We start from the raw sequence: 13,586 nt of genomic DNA on the forward strand, positions 1-13,586 counted from the left end.
CAGGGCAGCTGAACTCCCTGTATACTATTACTTGGAGCAAAGAGAAAGCAGAGCAGGTAGAGGGTGGGTTCCATGTTCAGAGCACCTAGAGGGAGGAAGGAGCTATGTGGGGTCTCACTGTCCCTCCAGAGTAACTCAAAACCCCAAGGAGCAGCAGTCCTCTTTTGGGTATAGGAGAAAATCAGGGAAGAAGAGATTACCAAGTGACCTCAATGAGATCACATTGGGGTCACTTGGAAGCACAGTGCTTTCACCCTGTTTCTACTCGAACCCCATTCATTTTATAAAACAAAGCATTTTGGTACAAGAGCATGGACAAAATCAGACAATAAACATGTCATCTGTTGTTTTGTGATGACCTCAGAATCGACAGAACTAAGACAGGTCTCCCTCTGCCCCCCCCCCTCCAAAATTACCTGCTGGTATAGTCCCTCCACTTGTCTGGGTCTCCCACCAGCTGCGCATAGGTGCCATCGATGTTGGCTCTGAGCTCCTTTAGAGCCACGCGGCAGGCTTCTGGCGCGTTCCTTACTGGGTCCCGGACTGGGAGTTTCACACACAGTTCTTCCATGAGCTGTAACCTCTTTTCACAGAGATGATGAGGACTTTTGTCACCGAAGAAAACCTAATGAGCAAGAAAGAGTTTTAGTATTAATGTCCACTAGAACTCATAATAAACTTCCATATTTCCATAGAAAAACCAAAGGTAGTTCTCATTTCATCTACATGTGTCAAGTCATTAAGCCAGTTAGTGTTTTCACACCCAAACCAAAGCATCCATTCTCTGCTTTAAGTGACAACAGGACTCTGCATGACATACCCTGTGCTCCTTAATAATCTTTTCACTGCCTTCTTGGGACATCAGCTTGGTCTCTCGATCCAGCTCAGCTCTGCATTCCTCGATGGAGGCTAAGAATTTCTTCTTCTCTACATCGATCTTCAGATGAAGCAAATGGTACGGGGCTTCACCTTGAAGATCCTACATTCAGTTGGAAGTGGCAGAAAACATAAAATATTCCCCTTAGTGACGTGAAAATAAACCTCCACAGTGTCCCCAACTCTGCCTTTTCTAGGGGTTCACACAGAATTCTCTCTGTGGGTCAGGTGTTTGCGCAGTAACTAGCCTGTGGAATTCTTATGCTAAACATGCAGTATTCATGTTCCTATTTTAGAGATTAGACCACTGAGACTCCAGAGTAAATAGATGTAGTTTTGAATCATATACTCACGCCCTCTCCTCAGCATGTCTCTTAATTTTGTCAACAACTCTATGAGATGGGAAAAACAGATGTGATTACACCCACAACACTAAGAGGGAGTCCAGGAAACCTTATTTTAAAATGCTGGGGTTAAAAAGCCAGGATTGGGTCTCCCTGGTGGCGCAGCGGGGTAAAGCACAGCACTGAGAAGCTAAAGCCACTTTCACATGACATTGATCCCTGTCCCAGAGGTGACCACATGGCACGGCAGACCTCTCCTGACCCGCACGCTGCTCCCCTCAGTAGTGTACTTCATCTATCTGCCTGTTCTGCTCCCCGCTCTATCTGGTGAATCCTCTCACCACCCACACCTCTAGCCTGTATCCCAGTTCTGTATGTATAAATAATCTTTAAAAAAAAATCCAGGATTAAACTGAAGTAATTTGAAAGCATCGATGCTACCAACAATAGGAATAATGAGGTTCTATCAGTTTAGTCATGTTTTCCTCAGATTCATGAGTTTTTAATGAGAGAAGCACTTAGGGTGTTTTTCTGGCAATTTCTGTATTTCTCTAACAACTGAACAAGGTCACCCTCATGCTCGGCCATCACTCATGACACACGAGGTCCCAGGGTGTACTGACTTACCTTCCACTGTTTGTGCAGCTTTCTAACTGCTTCCTGGAGGCCCTGCTGTTCCTGCTCAGGAAGAATGTCTGTGAGTTCATCACAAGCCTTCAGGAAAGCATTGAGCACCCTCTGATCCAGCTGACTGAAAAACTCCTGGTGGAGAGGGGGACGTGGGTAAGGATGGAGAGCACAACAAAAGCCCACAACAGACACTGCCTGGGGAAGCCATCACACCTCTTGACAACCTCTTAGCCAGCCCCTGCTCTTTTCACCCCCTTGAGCAGCAACTAATCTTCTTTCTAGACACAAAGTATAATCACCTGTAGTGAAAAGTCAGAAGTCACAGGATCTGAAAGGTAACTAGTAAATTTTACCATTTAGAAGTGAATCTGCAATTTTCAAATTGGGTAGATTGCTCTAGAAGGCCAATGGGAGACTCTAAAATCTTGATTCCATAGTGACAGAGCTATGTGTATTTCTTCTTGGGTAAAGTCAGAAGGCCAGAGTAGAATCCCATGCTAAGTCTTAGAATTCCTCATTCTTGAACGTCAAAGCTTCTGCTACTTCCTTCTGAGTCATTTCCACATTCACAGAAGCATCCTCAAGAGCACATATGCTTTGGTCTAAGTAGTAAATGCCACACTTGTTTGTGGAAGCCCTGACTCCCAGTGTGGTGATATTTTGAGATGGGACCTCTAGGAGGTGATTAGCTTGAGAAGAGTCAGGGGGTGGCAGAGTTAATGCTCTTCTGAGAAGAGGCAGCAAGAGCTTGTATGCTGGATGCTTCTCTCTTCCTGTTAGTGGAGAACACAGTGGAAAGGTGGGACAAGACCCTCACCAGAACACAACCAGCCTGGCACCCTCAACTCAGGGTACGGTCTCCAGACGGAGGAGAGAAATCTCTGTAGGTAAGTCACCCACTCTGTGTGTATTAGTGTGGCAACTCGCAAGGAGGGACACTACACATGTACACACACATGTGCTCACACACACACAGAGGTCTCACAACAGTGACTGGAAATAGCATGCACAGAAGGTTACAAACTGAATGAAGTATGAATGAACACGAGCCTTAAATTCACCAGCTTTATACAAATAATGTTGCATTCATCATCTGAGAGTGTCATTCATACAAACACCCATTAAATTTTCAGGGAAAGGAACTTAAATACATGTTCTCAGATGTATTTTGATGATGATGGCTCATCATCCCCATGCATCATTTATACAGATGATGTTTTTGATATTGATAAGGTTTAAACAATGATAGAGAGTAGAACAACTTTTGGATCAGCCATCACACTTGGTGAAACCTTATCTACACAAAGATGTGGCAGGCTCAGGAAGCGAGCGCAGAGGGATGAGCCATCTACACCATACAAACTCTTGAACAAGAGTGTCAACTATATAAAGATTTCTCTGCTAAGTGATAAATTAGTAATTTGGAGAACCTGAGTTATCCAATGACTCTCCGCTACTCTGCGCGCTTCAGAATGGCCAACGATAAGGTAGTTCATTAGTTGCACTTGAACGTCTGTTGCCACCATTGCGCCTTACAACTGACAACTTTCTGGCTTCCTACGTTCTCTCCTCCTCTCTCCCTGTGCTTTCTTGCTCCCCCTTCCCCTACTTTAGATCATTATTTTCTTTAGCTCTCATCCCAGACCCCTGTGTCCAGTCAAGTGGCCCACAGGGGGAGGCTCACCGTGTGTCTCCTCAGGAGGTCTTCGGGGTCACCCTTTTCCTCCAGGCCCTCCTGAGCCGTCCGCAGCACCTTCTCCAACTCAGCTCGAGACTCCTCAAATTTCTTCATCAAGCGGCTGTTGGTTTCCACATGTTTTTTCCAATCTCCAGTTTTCTTCACCATATTCTTATAAAAATAATCATCATGTAATGCTGATTTCTCGTTATTGAAAGTATCACTTGGCTAGAGTATTAGTGCTCTAAATGCATACTTGGAAGGAAGATATTTTGTTATGAGAAAGTACTAACCCTTCTAGCATTAACTGATACTAGAAAAGATACCCAGGACTGGTTTCCATTGTGCTGGGTGAGGCACACTGTCCTCCTCCTCGGTGAAGATGTTTCTCCTCCTGTGTTTCCCTCGCTGGCCTCTCCCAGAGGGTGGGACTTACCTGAAAGGCCAGGTGGGCCTCTGCAATTTGCCTCTGAAGCTTCATCTGATCGAAATGCTTTAGCACGTTGCTCAAAGTCACAAACTTTTGAACACTTTGGCTGCCTTTCTCAATCAGGGTCATGATTTTCTTGCAGCTTTCTTGACAAGCTAATAGTTCCTACAAGGAAAAGAAAAGCATAGAAATATTACATAAAAGGGTGAGAGAAAGAGGGCAGCTATTACAAACAATGGGAACGGCATTTACAGAGCTCTTGGGCTTTTAATTAACAATAAGTAAAATCCAAAGTACAGAACAGTAGCTCTTTTCAGAAGAGCTCAATTTTAAGCAATCACTGAAGTCAGTGTTTTTTTATAACAGGCATTTAAATAACACATTGAGGGTTTTGTGTTTTTCTTTGTTTTTTTTTCTTTCTTTTTTTTTTTTTTGGTATTTAACATCCATCTTATTAGTATCAAGAGATTGATAGATGAACTAAATAGTAATTTGCTTACTGCCTACATTCCCCCAACCAAGGGACCTAAGGTTATTGAAAGAACAATCTATAGGCTTAACCTGGCTAACTGTACTGAACATCCAATGTTCTTTATTCACTGAAAGAGTCAGATGCAGATTATGTATCATGTATCCTAAAATGTACCCTATGACTTCTAAGGTTCATAAATTATCAATTCATTAATGAAACAGTGTACCCCAGATTCTAACCACAAAATGAGACAAAGGAAAACTATTATCACAGCAAACACATTTCTAGCACTCATGCCTGTATAATTAGACCTAGCCCTAGAGACAAAGATCCCATTTGAAGACACATATAAAGGCATTGGACATCTCATATAAAGCTGTCTGCCTCTCTAATTAAATGGATATATAAAATATCTAGAGATAGGCCCTCCCTGGGGCACAGCAGGTTAAAGCACAGCACTAAGAAGTTAAAGCCACTTCAGCATGAGCTCAATCCCCACCTGCCCCAGAGGTGACCACATGGCACGGGAGCCGGCTGCTCCCCTCAGCAGTGTACTTCATCTATCTGCCTGTTCTGCTCCCCACTCTGTCTCTGGTGAATCCTCTTACCATCCCTGTGCCTCTGGCCTGTACCCCAGTTCTGTATGCATAAATAAATAAATCTTTTTTTAAAATATCTTGATATATACGTAAATATTTGCGTGTATTTATTTAGCTTTGTCTATAGTGGACAGAGTTTTCATCTTTGAACAAGACCTGTATTTTTGTTTTGAGTTGCATGAACTATTTCAGAAAAATATTTATCCTAACTGAATTCCAATCACTTATAAACACTGCCTCGATCTTATTACAAACACTTTCAAATAGCTGTTTCTTAAAAGGGAATTTTCTTACCTGATGTTTTTGTTTAAAAAGGGCACTTGATTGTGCTTCACGCTCAAGAACTGTTATCATTTCATTGATTTTGCCCAGAGAATCATAAAAGAATGTCATCTGCTTTTCTAGCTCCTCCAACGGTGTGACCAGCTGCTGAGACTCACGAAGGAGGGAGGAGCAACATCCTTTGACCTGAAAAGCACAAAAACAACTCCATTTAACACAAGGGCAAATCTGGAGCTTACAGATTTGCAGCAACATTTGTTTGATATTTCCTAAGTATTGCTAAACAATATCATGATGCCACTGAGAAAATAAACGCCTATGATTTTCTCATAGAAACCCTTCTAAGTGGTCCATTTCCTTGCACTTTCCCATCCAAAGGGTACAGTTACTGGGTCAGATGGCATCCAATGTCACCTCATCCACCAGACAAGCCATTCTCACTTTGGCCTCAGAATCGGAGCAAAGACATTCATGAATTACATCATCTAGACCAACCTGTGTCTTCCAATTTTATTTTCAAGAATTCTACCTGAACCTTTACCTCTAGACGCTTAGCTTACAAACTTTTGACTTATTCTCCCCAGAAAGGTCTGTGCAGTCCTGCTTCCCCCAGCTCCACGCTTTGCTGAGCCCCACCTGGGGACATCTGCTCTGCTTATCCCGAATGTTCATGTCACAAACCAGTGTACTCAAGATGTTCCCATGTCAGGGGATGTCTCCTGCTGTGCATAGCGCAGTCTTGTCTGAGACTGGACTTTTAAAAAAATACGGTTCCTCTACACAACTATTAACCTTGTCTTCATGAGTGGCCATAGATCCTGGAGCTCAAGAGTTTACCAGAAAGAGCCTCATCACATTTATGGAATCAAGGACCATATGATTCTCAAAGAACTTCCTGCTCCTCTTCATTTTACTTACAGCTGCTCCCAAATTATTACCAATACTTTTGGAAGCCAAGGAGAGGAAACAAAATGATTGTTAATAGACCACTCTTGTTTGTTTCTCTAAGTCATACAGATTATCATGTGCTTAGTAAATTGCCTCAAGACAAACCTGGCAAAAGAATGCTATTGTCACACCACAATAGGGTTCTTTTAGAGTTTCTCAGACCAAAGCAAAGAGAATCCACTAACATACAAAAATCACTTGCCTGGATACAAGAGAAAATTTACCAAGATGATATACATCTGAGGCAGCTGTTAAACAGAAAGCATAATGACTTCGACGTTTATAAAGGTATATTTCGCTTCCTCTGAGGCTTCTCCAAGTCACAAAGTCTGACAGCGTGGGCTAAGTTGGGTGAGCCTTGTAGGGCTCCGCAAGCAGCTTCAAGGTTATGAAATGGATAATGTTGACTTTGCATTGTAACTAAGATTTATAAAAATTTTACCTTGACTCTTAAAATAACAGTAAACTATTAAGGTTTATAAAAATTATACCTTGACTACCAAAACAGGAATAATTAAAAGCTGACATTCTACTATATAATGGTTTAATAAACAAAGTCTTCTCTTTCTTTTAATATATGTGGCTCTGCAGTTTCTACCTACATCATTATTCCTTTTTATCATTAATTCTCCCCTGCAGATTTCATTTTGACTTTTCATCTCTGTTTTATTTTCCTTATTTTTCAATTCTTTACTACAAAATCTTTTCAACTCATATAATTACTATACTTTCATTAGAAATGAATTACCTAACATAAGAGTAAACAATACCCAATAATACCATCTTTATAAAATTCAACTTTAGATAGACTTTTAAAAATCTCAATAGAATTTCCAAAGCTTTCAAAGAAAATCCCTCAATAGAATAATAAAGGCTTACTGCCAGTACTTGATATTCATAGAAGTAGCATAAATCTTAAGCCTAAGGCAAAGAACTTCCACTGCTTCGTAACACACTGCAAACAGAAAATGGCATAAATAATCTTAGATTGGCGATATGTCAACTAAATCTCATTAAAAAGCTAGCTGGGATTCTCATTGAAGTCTATGCTGTTCTGCTCAAACCACTTCATCTTCTTCCCTCTCCATTTGTTTTATGACATTTAACAGGCCCCAGTGATACCCCCTCAAAAGACTGCCTTTCTTAAAAGATAAAAATAGTATTCATATTTGTTTCAATGAAAAACATGAATTCTTATTTTCATTTTGAAAGGATATTTTGATGGCAATTTATAGACACTTGAGAGAGTAAGAAATGGCACTTTGTCCAAAAATATAAAGCAATCTTTTTCAAATATGAGGAGAAGTCGTTTGAATAGGGTTTGGTAGTATCATCAATCACTGTGACTTTGCTACTAGTACGCTGGCCGTGGTGGGATGCCTCTGTGTGTTGGTCGTATGACAGAAAATCTACTATAATGTACACAGCAAGCTCACAAGTTAGGTATCATCTTCTCCACCTGAAGAGGATGAAATCAAAGCTAACCAGGACTCTGTCATTAGCTATATCTGACCTAAGATCTAAAAGCTGACTCAATTTAGACACTTGCTCTGTCTATGAAGTGACATCACTTTGTTATCAACAATAGCTACTAGTACTTCCTAAATTAACAGAGGGAATACTTGGTATAGTTCCAGAACTGATCAATCACACACAAACCTATACACACATATGACGTATCAGAAACTACTCCAAATATACGTATAAGTATCATAAAATACATATGTTGGGTAAGTTCAATTTTAAAGCTCATGATGAAGTTTAAACGACAAAATCATTACATCAAAAAATCCCAGTAAGAAGTCAAAGCTTGATCTGTTAGCAAGTGAGATGCCTAGTGAGGCAAGCGGAAGCCAGTCTTGGTCTAACATGGTACGCCTTCTGTCAAAGTACTTCCTCACCTTGGCAAGTTGCTCCTTGAGCCTGGACATGGTTGCAAACATTTCATTAGCCTCTTCCTGGGAGCTTTCTTTGGCAATGAGGTGTGCCGTCTTTGTGATCATCTTGTACTGGGCATCCATCACAGGCACTCTCTGCTCCACATCCTGCATGAACCACAGAACAGCTCCATGAACACAGGGCACATCTCCTTTTAATGTCAGGATTCTGCAGAAGGCTGGACAGAACTCATTATGCACTGCATAGAAAGTTCTATGTTTATGCTAAATGTTTGAAGATTCAAGTTTTTGCATTCCTTAATTACTAATATAACGTAATAACACACTAAGGTATCCCTGTCTCAAAAACTCATAGCTTTTATGAAAGATCTATGTTAGTATCTGTTTACCCTAACTGGAAGAAATTCAAATGTTATTTGCTTCTATGCCAAGGTGAAGAGTGCAAATAGCACATACAGTGTTGTTTTTTTTTAAGAGCTGTTCTAGAGAATCGGCATCTGAGTGTTTATCATCTCAGTCCCACTTTTGCTGTATGTTGTGCTCCTGGACATTGCATGAGTTATTGGGGATGTCTTGGTAGGTTACTTTTTGTATCTGGGACTACCCCAAAATGTTCACATAGCAATGTATGGTCATTTCTTTTTCAGTTTATACCATTTTAGCTCAAGAAAGTTTTCATAGGAACATTCTACTTTTGAATAGTGGGGGAAGCCTGTATACTTTCTACTGGAAATTCATGTCAATAAAAGCAATCCTTTAAAAGTTACCAAACTCTTTTAGTTAACATAAAGATAAGCTGAAGGAATCTTCAGATTTTGAAAAAGTAAGTACTACTATAATACATAAATATTGTTTCAGGTAAATGCATGTTAACAAGTTGAAATACCTACTTTGACTTTAAAAATGATAGAGCTTATTTTTTCTTTAAAAAGTAATAGATTGCCATTATGGAAAAAATAAAATTAGATACTTAGGATAAACTTTAGGATAAAAAAATATAAAATTACTTCCACTGTTCTCAACAGTACTAAATAGAGCTAGCATCTCTCTATTGTATTATTAATGCGTTTTACAATATGTATTTATACAATTTTTACCTTTAAAAAAATTCTTCTTTTGCTTTTTTTTCTCTTAATGACATATTGCAAAAACTTCTAAGTTATCAAATATTCCCCAGCTATTCCACTTATGAGAGCCACAGAGTATTCAAAATAAATAAATACACAATCATTTGGTAAGGGTGGGAGACTTTTAAGTTGCGGTGTTACATACACACATCTCCTATTTTCTCCTGTTTTATATGTTGATTATACAAAGAGTCTCCAAATTTAAAAAGCTATTCTGAAGTAAATTCAAATGTGTATTTTATGAGAAGCAGAGATCAAGATATTCACAAATCAAAATGATGTCATGGAGACATTAAAATAGCTTTTACGGGCCCTCCCTGGTGGTGCAGCGGGTTAAAGCATAGAACTAAGAAGCTAACGTCACTTCAGCATGAGTTCAATCCCAGCCTGGAGGTGACCCACATGGCACGGCAGACCTCTCCTGACCCACCCACTGCTCCCCTCAGCAGTGGACTTCATCACTCTGCCTGTTCTGCTTCCCACTCTGTCTCTGGTGAATCCTCTCACTGTCCCTGCACCTCTGGCCTATAACCCAGCTCTGTATTAATAAATAAATAAATCTTTTAAAAAACATAGCTTTTACAAAAATCTGAGTCATTTTGCAAATCTTCACTTTCTTAAAAAATAAGTTTTCACCTTGTAGCCCAGAAACCCCCTCACCTCCAACTCTTGAATTAGTAATTTTACATTAATAAAAGAGACTTCTAAGGGCTCAGAAAATTTCCTTTGGGCTTCAGTTGCAAAATCAGACAAGGTACTAATGCAATCTGTGTATTCTTTCTTCATTCTGTCCATCTCATCAGCTCGAGCATACTGTTAAGAAAAGGAAAACAAGAGGAAAAAAATGAAAAGCAAAGGAAAACAACATTGAAAACCAGTCAGCTCAGATGCAGGAAGCCTGAAACCTTCACCTATCTACTTTAGAATTCTTAAATGATAATCAAGGGTCCTCCCTAGTGGCGCAACAGGTTAAAGTACAGCACTATGAAGCCATCTGCAACCACCGCAGCATGAGTTTGACCCCCGGCCAGCAAGCTGACCCACATGGCATAGACCTCTCCTGTCACCCCACTGCTCCCCTCAGCAGTGTATTTCAGTGGATCTGCCTGTTCTGCTCCCCTCTCTGTCTCTGGTGAATCCTCTTAACTCCCCACCTCCGGCCTATACTATAGTTCTTGTACACATAAATAAATAAAGCTTAAAAAAAAAAGTAATAAAGGCCATTCTTCTTATCTAGCAGCAAATAATTTTGATTTGAAACTTAAGAGACCTCATGTATGTCAATATTATCCTTAACCCAACTACACATTGCTGTAAAGCTCCTTCATACCAATGGAAAAAAATAAAGGACCAGATATAAACATAACAGTTCTAAACACATCTGGAGTCTGCCTTAATAAACCTCCACTACAACAACAAAACACTCTCTAAACTGCCTATTGTGACATTTATAACACATATGTGTGCTAGGAGTAGACAGATTTGAAGAAATACCTGCTTGACCTCCATAAACAACTCTCTCCAGCGCCCATTCAGCAGCAGCAACTGCTGCTTAAGATCTCGGGAAACCATCTCGTCACACGTCTCAATGAGAAAATTGCCAGCATCATTCATGGCAGTGTGTTGCTGGATCCAGTGAGGCAAATTTCGGAAAAAATCCTAACCAATAAACAATGCACACTGATGTAAACCCATACAGCAATACCTGATAAATGACATGAAAGTGACCAGACTGAGAAATATCTTTGCAATTAAGTTTATTCAAATTTTAAGGGAAAGCTCCATCACAATGCAACATTTTAATAAAACTTTCAAAAATATGAACCAACTTCCGAGTGACTTTATAAGAGCATCTATGTCCTATCTTTTGTTGAAGACAAAACAAAACATAGTGATCATCTTCTGTTATTTGTACTTTATAGATGAATAAAAGCTGAATTTCTAGGAGCATAAGGGGCTTGCATATAGTCTCCCGATAGACTTAACACCAATAACTGAGATACAGAAGAGGTGCCATCTTTTATGGAAATGCACATCTTCTTTTTAAAAAAAATGATAAGCAAAATTTGGTCCTATTAGTTTTTATCTTAAAACATGAATATCATTTATCAAGATAATTAACAAGTAAGAAAATAAACCATCAAAAATTAAGTATCTGGACCAATATCCTCCTTCCTCATGTGTTTGAGCTTACATTCTTGGCAATGAAACAGTTTCCATTTAATTTCTAGTGGAGTGTATGTGTCCATGCGCATCCCTCCCCCTACAGTGAAAACCAAAGATAGAGAAGACAATTGAGGACCCATTTCATAAGCCATATGTGGGAAGGTTTCCTACAAAAATAGATGAGAACACTTCTGTTTCTGGAGGTTATATTCTGTGGGTGAAACTAATCCAGATGACATCTACTAGGGCTCTGCTGGTCTAGTCAGAAAAGTCAAAATCTGTGGAAGTACACGGTCACTGTCATCCTCTTTTGCAAGAATATTAAATCTATTTGAAATACAGGGTGCCAATCACTTACAAATTATTCATTGTTGTATAGTGCAACAAAAGACAAACCAATTTGGGATGGCAGGTGGTACATACTACAGTTCTTAGTGAAAGTTTGGCATTAAAACATCTTTTGCATATGAATTCATTCACTAGGTTCTCATGAAGAAATAGAGAGAGAAATCAGTCCATTTCAAATGATATTTGAATGTTAGAGACATTCTCTGGCATTCAAAGAAAACTAAGTTTTGCATGAATTTATATATCTGCAACTGGAGGGCAAATATCACTCCCACCCAGGATAAAACCTTGACTGAGAGTTGATATTGTTTAAAGAAGAATATTTTCAGAGACAACTGGTGTATGATCTCTCACAGAGTCCGTTCTGTTGTAGCCAAAGTTGTGCTCATCCTGTCACACTAAGAACTCCCAGGGGCCAGGACTCAAAACCTGCCCCATAGAGCTTACTGTGACTATGGCACCCTCTGCTGCCCATGGAGTTTGGTTGACTGGCCAACAGTCATGTCATTGACCTTCTGAATGCAAATCAACACAGAGCTGATCAGAGAGAAAACAGTTCTAAGAGAACTTTTATTAAGTAATACAATTATTAGTCCACAAAAACTTAAAATCTGGGCCTTCCCTGGTGGCACAATGGGTTAATGCAAGCACTATGAAGTTATCTGCAGCCACTGAAGCATGAGTTCGATCCCTGGCCAGGGAATTGACCCACATGGTGCAGGAGTCCTCTCCTGTCTCCTCCACTGCTCCCCTCAGCAGTGTATCTCAATACATATGCTTGTTCTGCTCCCCCATTCTGTCTCGGGTGAATTCACCCCTATACCTCTTGCCTGTACCCCAGTTCTTGTATGTATGAATAACTAAATAAAAAAAAAAACTTACTAATCGAAAGCATAACTTTAAGGGCAAAGTCAAGATTTGTGTATCACAGTTGAAATCTGAAACATTCAGTAGCACTATCCTACTGCATAAAAATCTATTTCTCAAATACATACATATATATATATATATATGCAAGTGTTTTACCTTTTTGGCGAGTTCTGACTGATTGAGCATTTTCTCGGCATCCTCGAGCCAAGCTTGCAGACTGGCCACCGTGTCGTCATAGCGATCCCAGTTGGCGATGACCTCCTCAAGCATGCTCCTCACGCTCCTCACCTCCACGGACAGGTTCCTCCACTGGGCAGTGGTGTCATTCATGAACTTCATCACGTTCTCAGCTTCTTCCACTGCCAACAGATTGCAGCAAGTGGTATGCTTCTTTTATATCTTAAATCCACTGTGCCTTTTCTCTATGCTCTTATATACTGTTGTGCATTACAGCCTTTCTTAAGGTTATAAAGTGAACTGAGGTTAACATTAAATTTCATTCAGCTAATGTTCAGAATAACAGCAACTTTTTCACAGGTGTTGATAATAATGAAGATAATAATTATTTAAGACTCCTGGTAAATAGGAAGCAGTAAATGACATTTACGTATTTGATCATATTTTATATACATTCAAATCCGTGAACATCTATGTAGCAGCTATCACAGATGCTGTGACTCTTCCAGCAAATATGATCATTTACAAACTGAAACAAACATATTTTTATATCTTGTGTCTTTGCACTAATGAAAGTTGTCATTCACTTGATGATAACATTCAAATGAATCCATTCTTGGTATTTCATTTTCATAATGGAAAATGCATTAGGAAATTGTAATTTAGAAATGAATGCTTATTGCTCTCTCTTGGAAGATCTCTCTCTCTCTCTCTCTTTCTCTCTCTCTCTCTCTCTCTCTC

At 39.6% G+C, this 13,586-nt stretch overlaps 1 protein-coding gene across 1 annotated transcript in view; it reads right to left on the reverse strand.

Annotated features, from left to right (window-relative positions):
* SYNE1 (spectrin repeat containing, nuclear envelope 1) overlaps positions 1-13,586 on the reverse strand; it is a 424,261-nt gene that overhangs the window by 274,836 nt on the left and 135,839 nt on the right. Inside the window, exons 21-26 of the mRNA XM_012735121.1 lie at positions 5,324-5,497; positions 3,965-4,123; positions 3,535-3,699; positions 1,848-1,982; positions 821-979; positions 417-625 (exon numbers count right to left, since the gene is read on the reverse strand). Of these exons, the coding sequence (XP_012590575.1) occupies positions 417-625; positions 821-979; positions 1,848-1,982; positions 3,535-3,699; positions 3,965-4,123; positions 5,324-5,497 (1,001 nt within the window). The remainder of the gene's footprint in view (positions 1-416; positions 626-820; positions 980-1,847; positions 1,983-3,534; positions 3,700-3,964; positions 4,124-5,323; positions 5,498-13,586) is intronic.

Source organism: Condylura cristata, unplaced genomic scaffold, assembly GCF_000260355.1.
Source record: "Condylura cristata isolate star-nosed mole 26May11 unplaced genomic scaffold, ConCri1.0 scaffold00001, whole genome shotgun sequence".
Taxonomy (NCBI): Eukaryota; Metazoa; Chordata; class Mammalia; order Eulipotyphla; family Talpidae; genus Condylura; species Condylura cristata.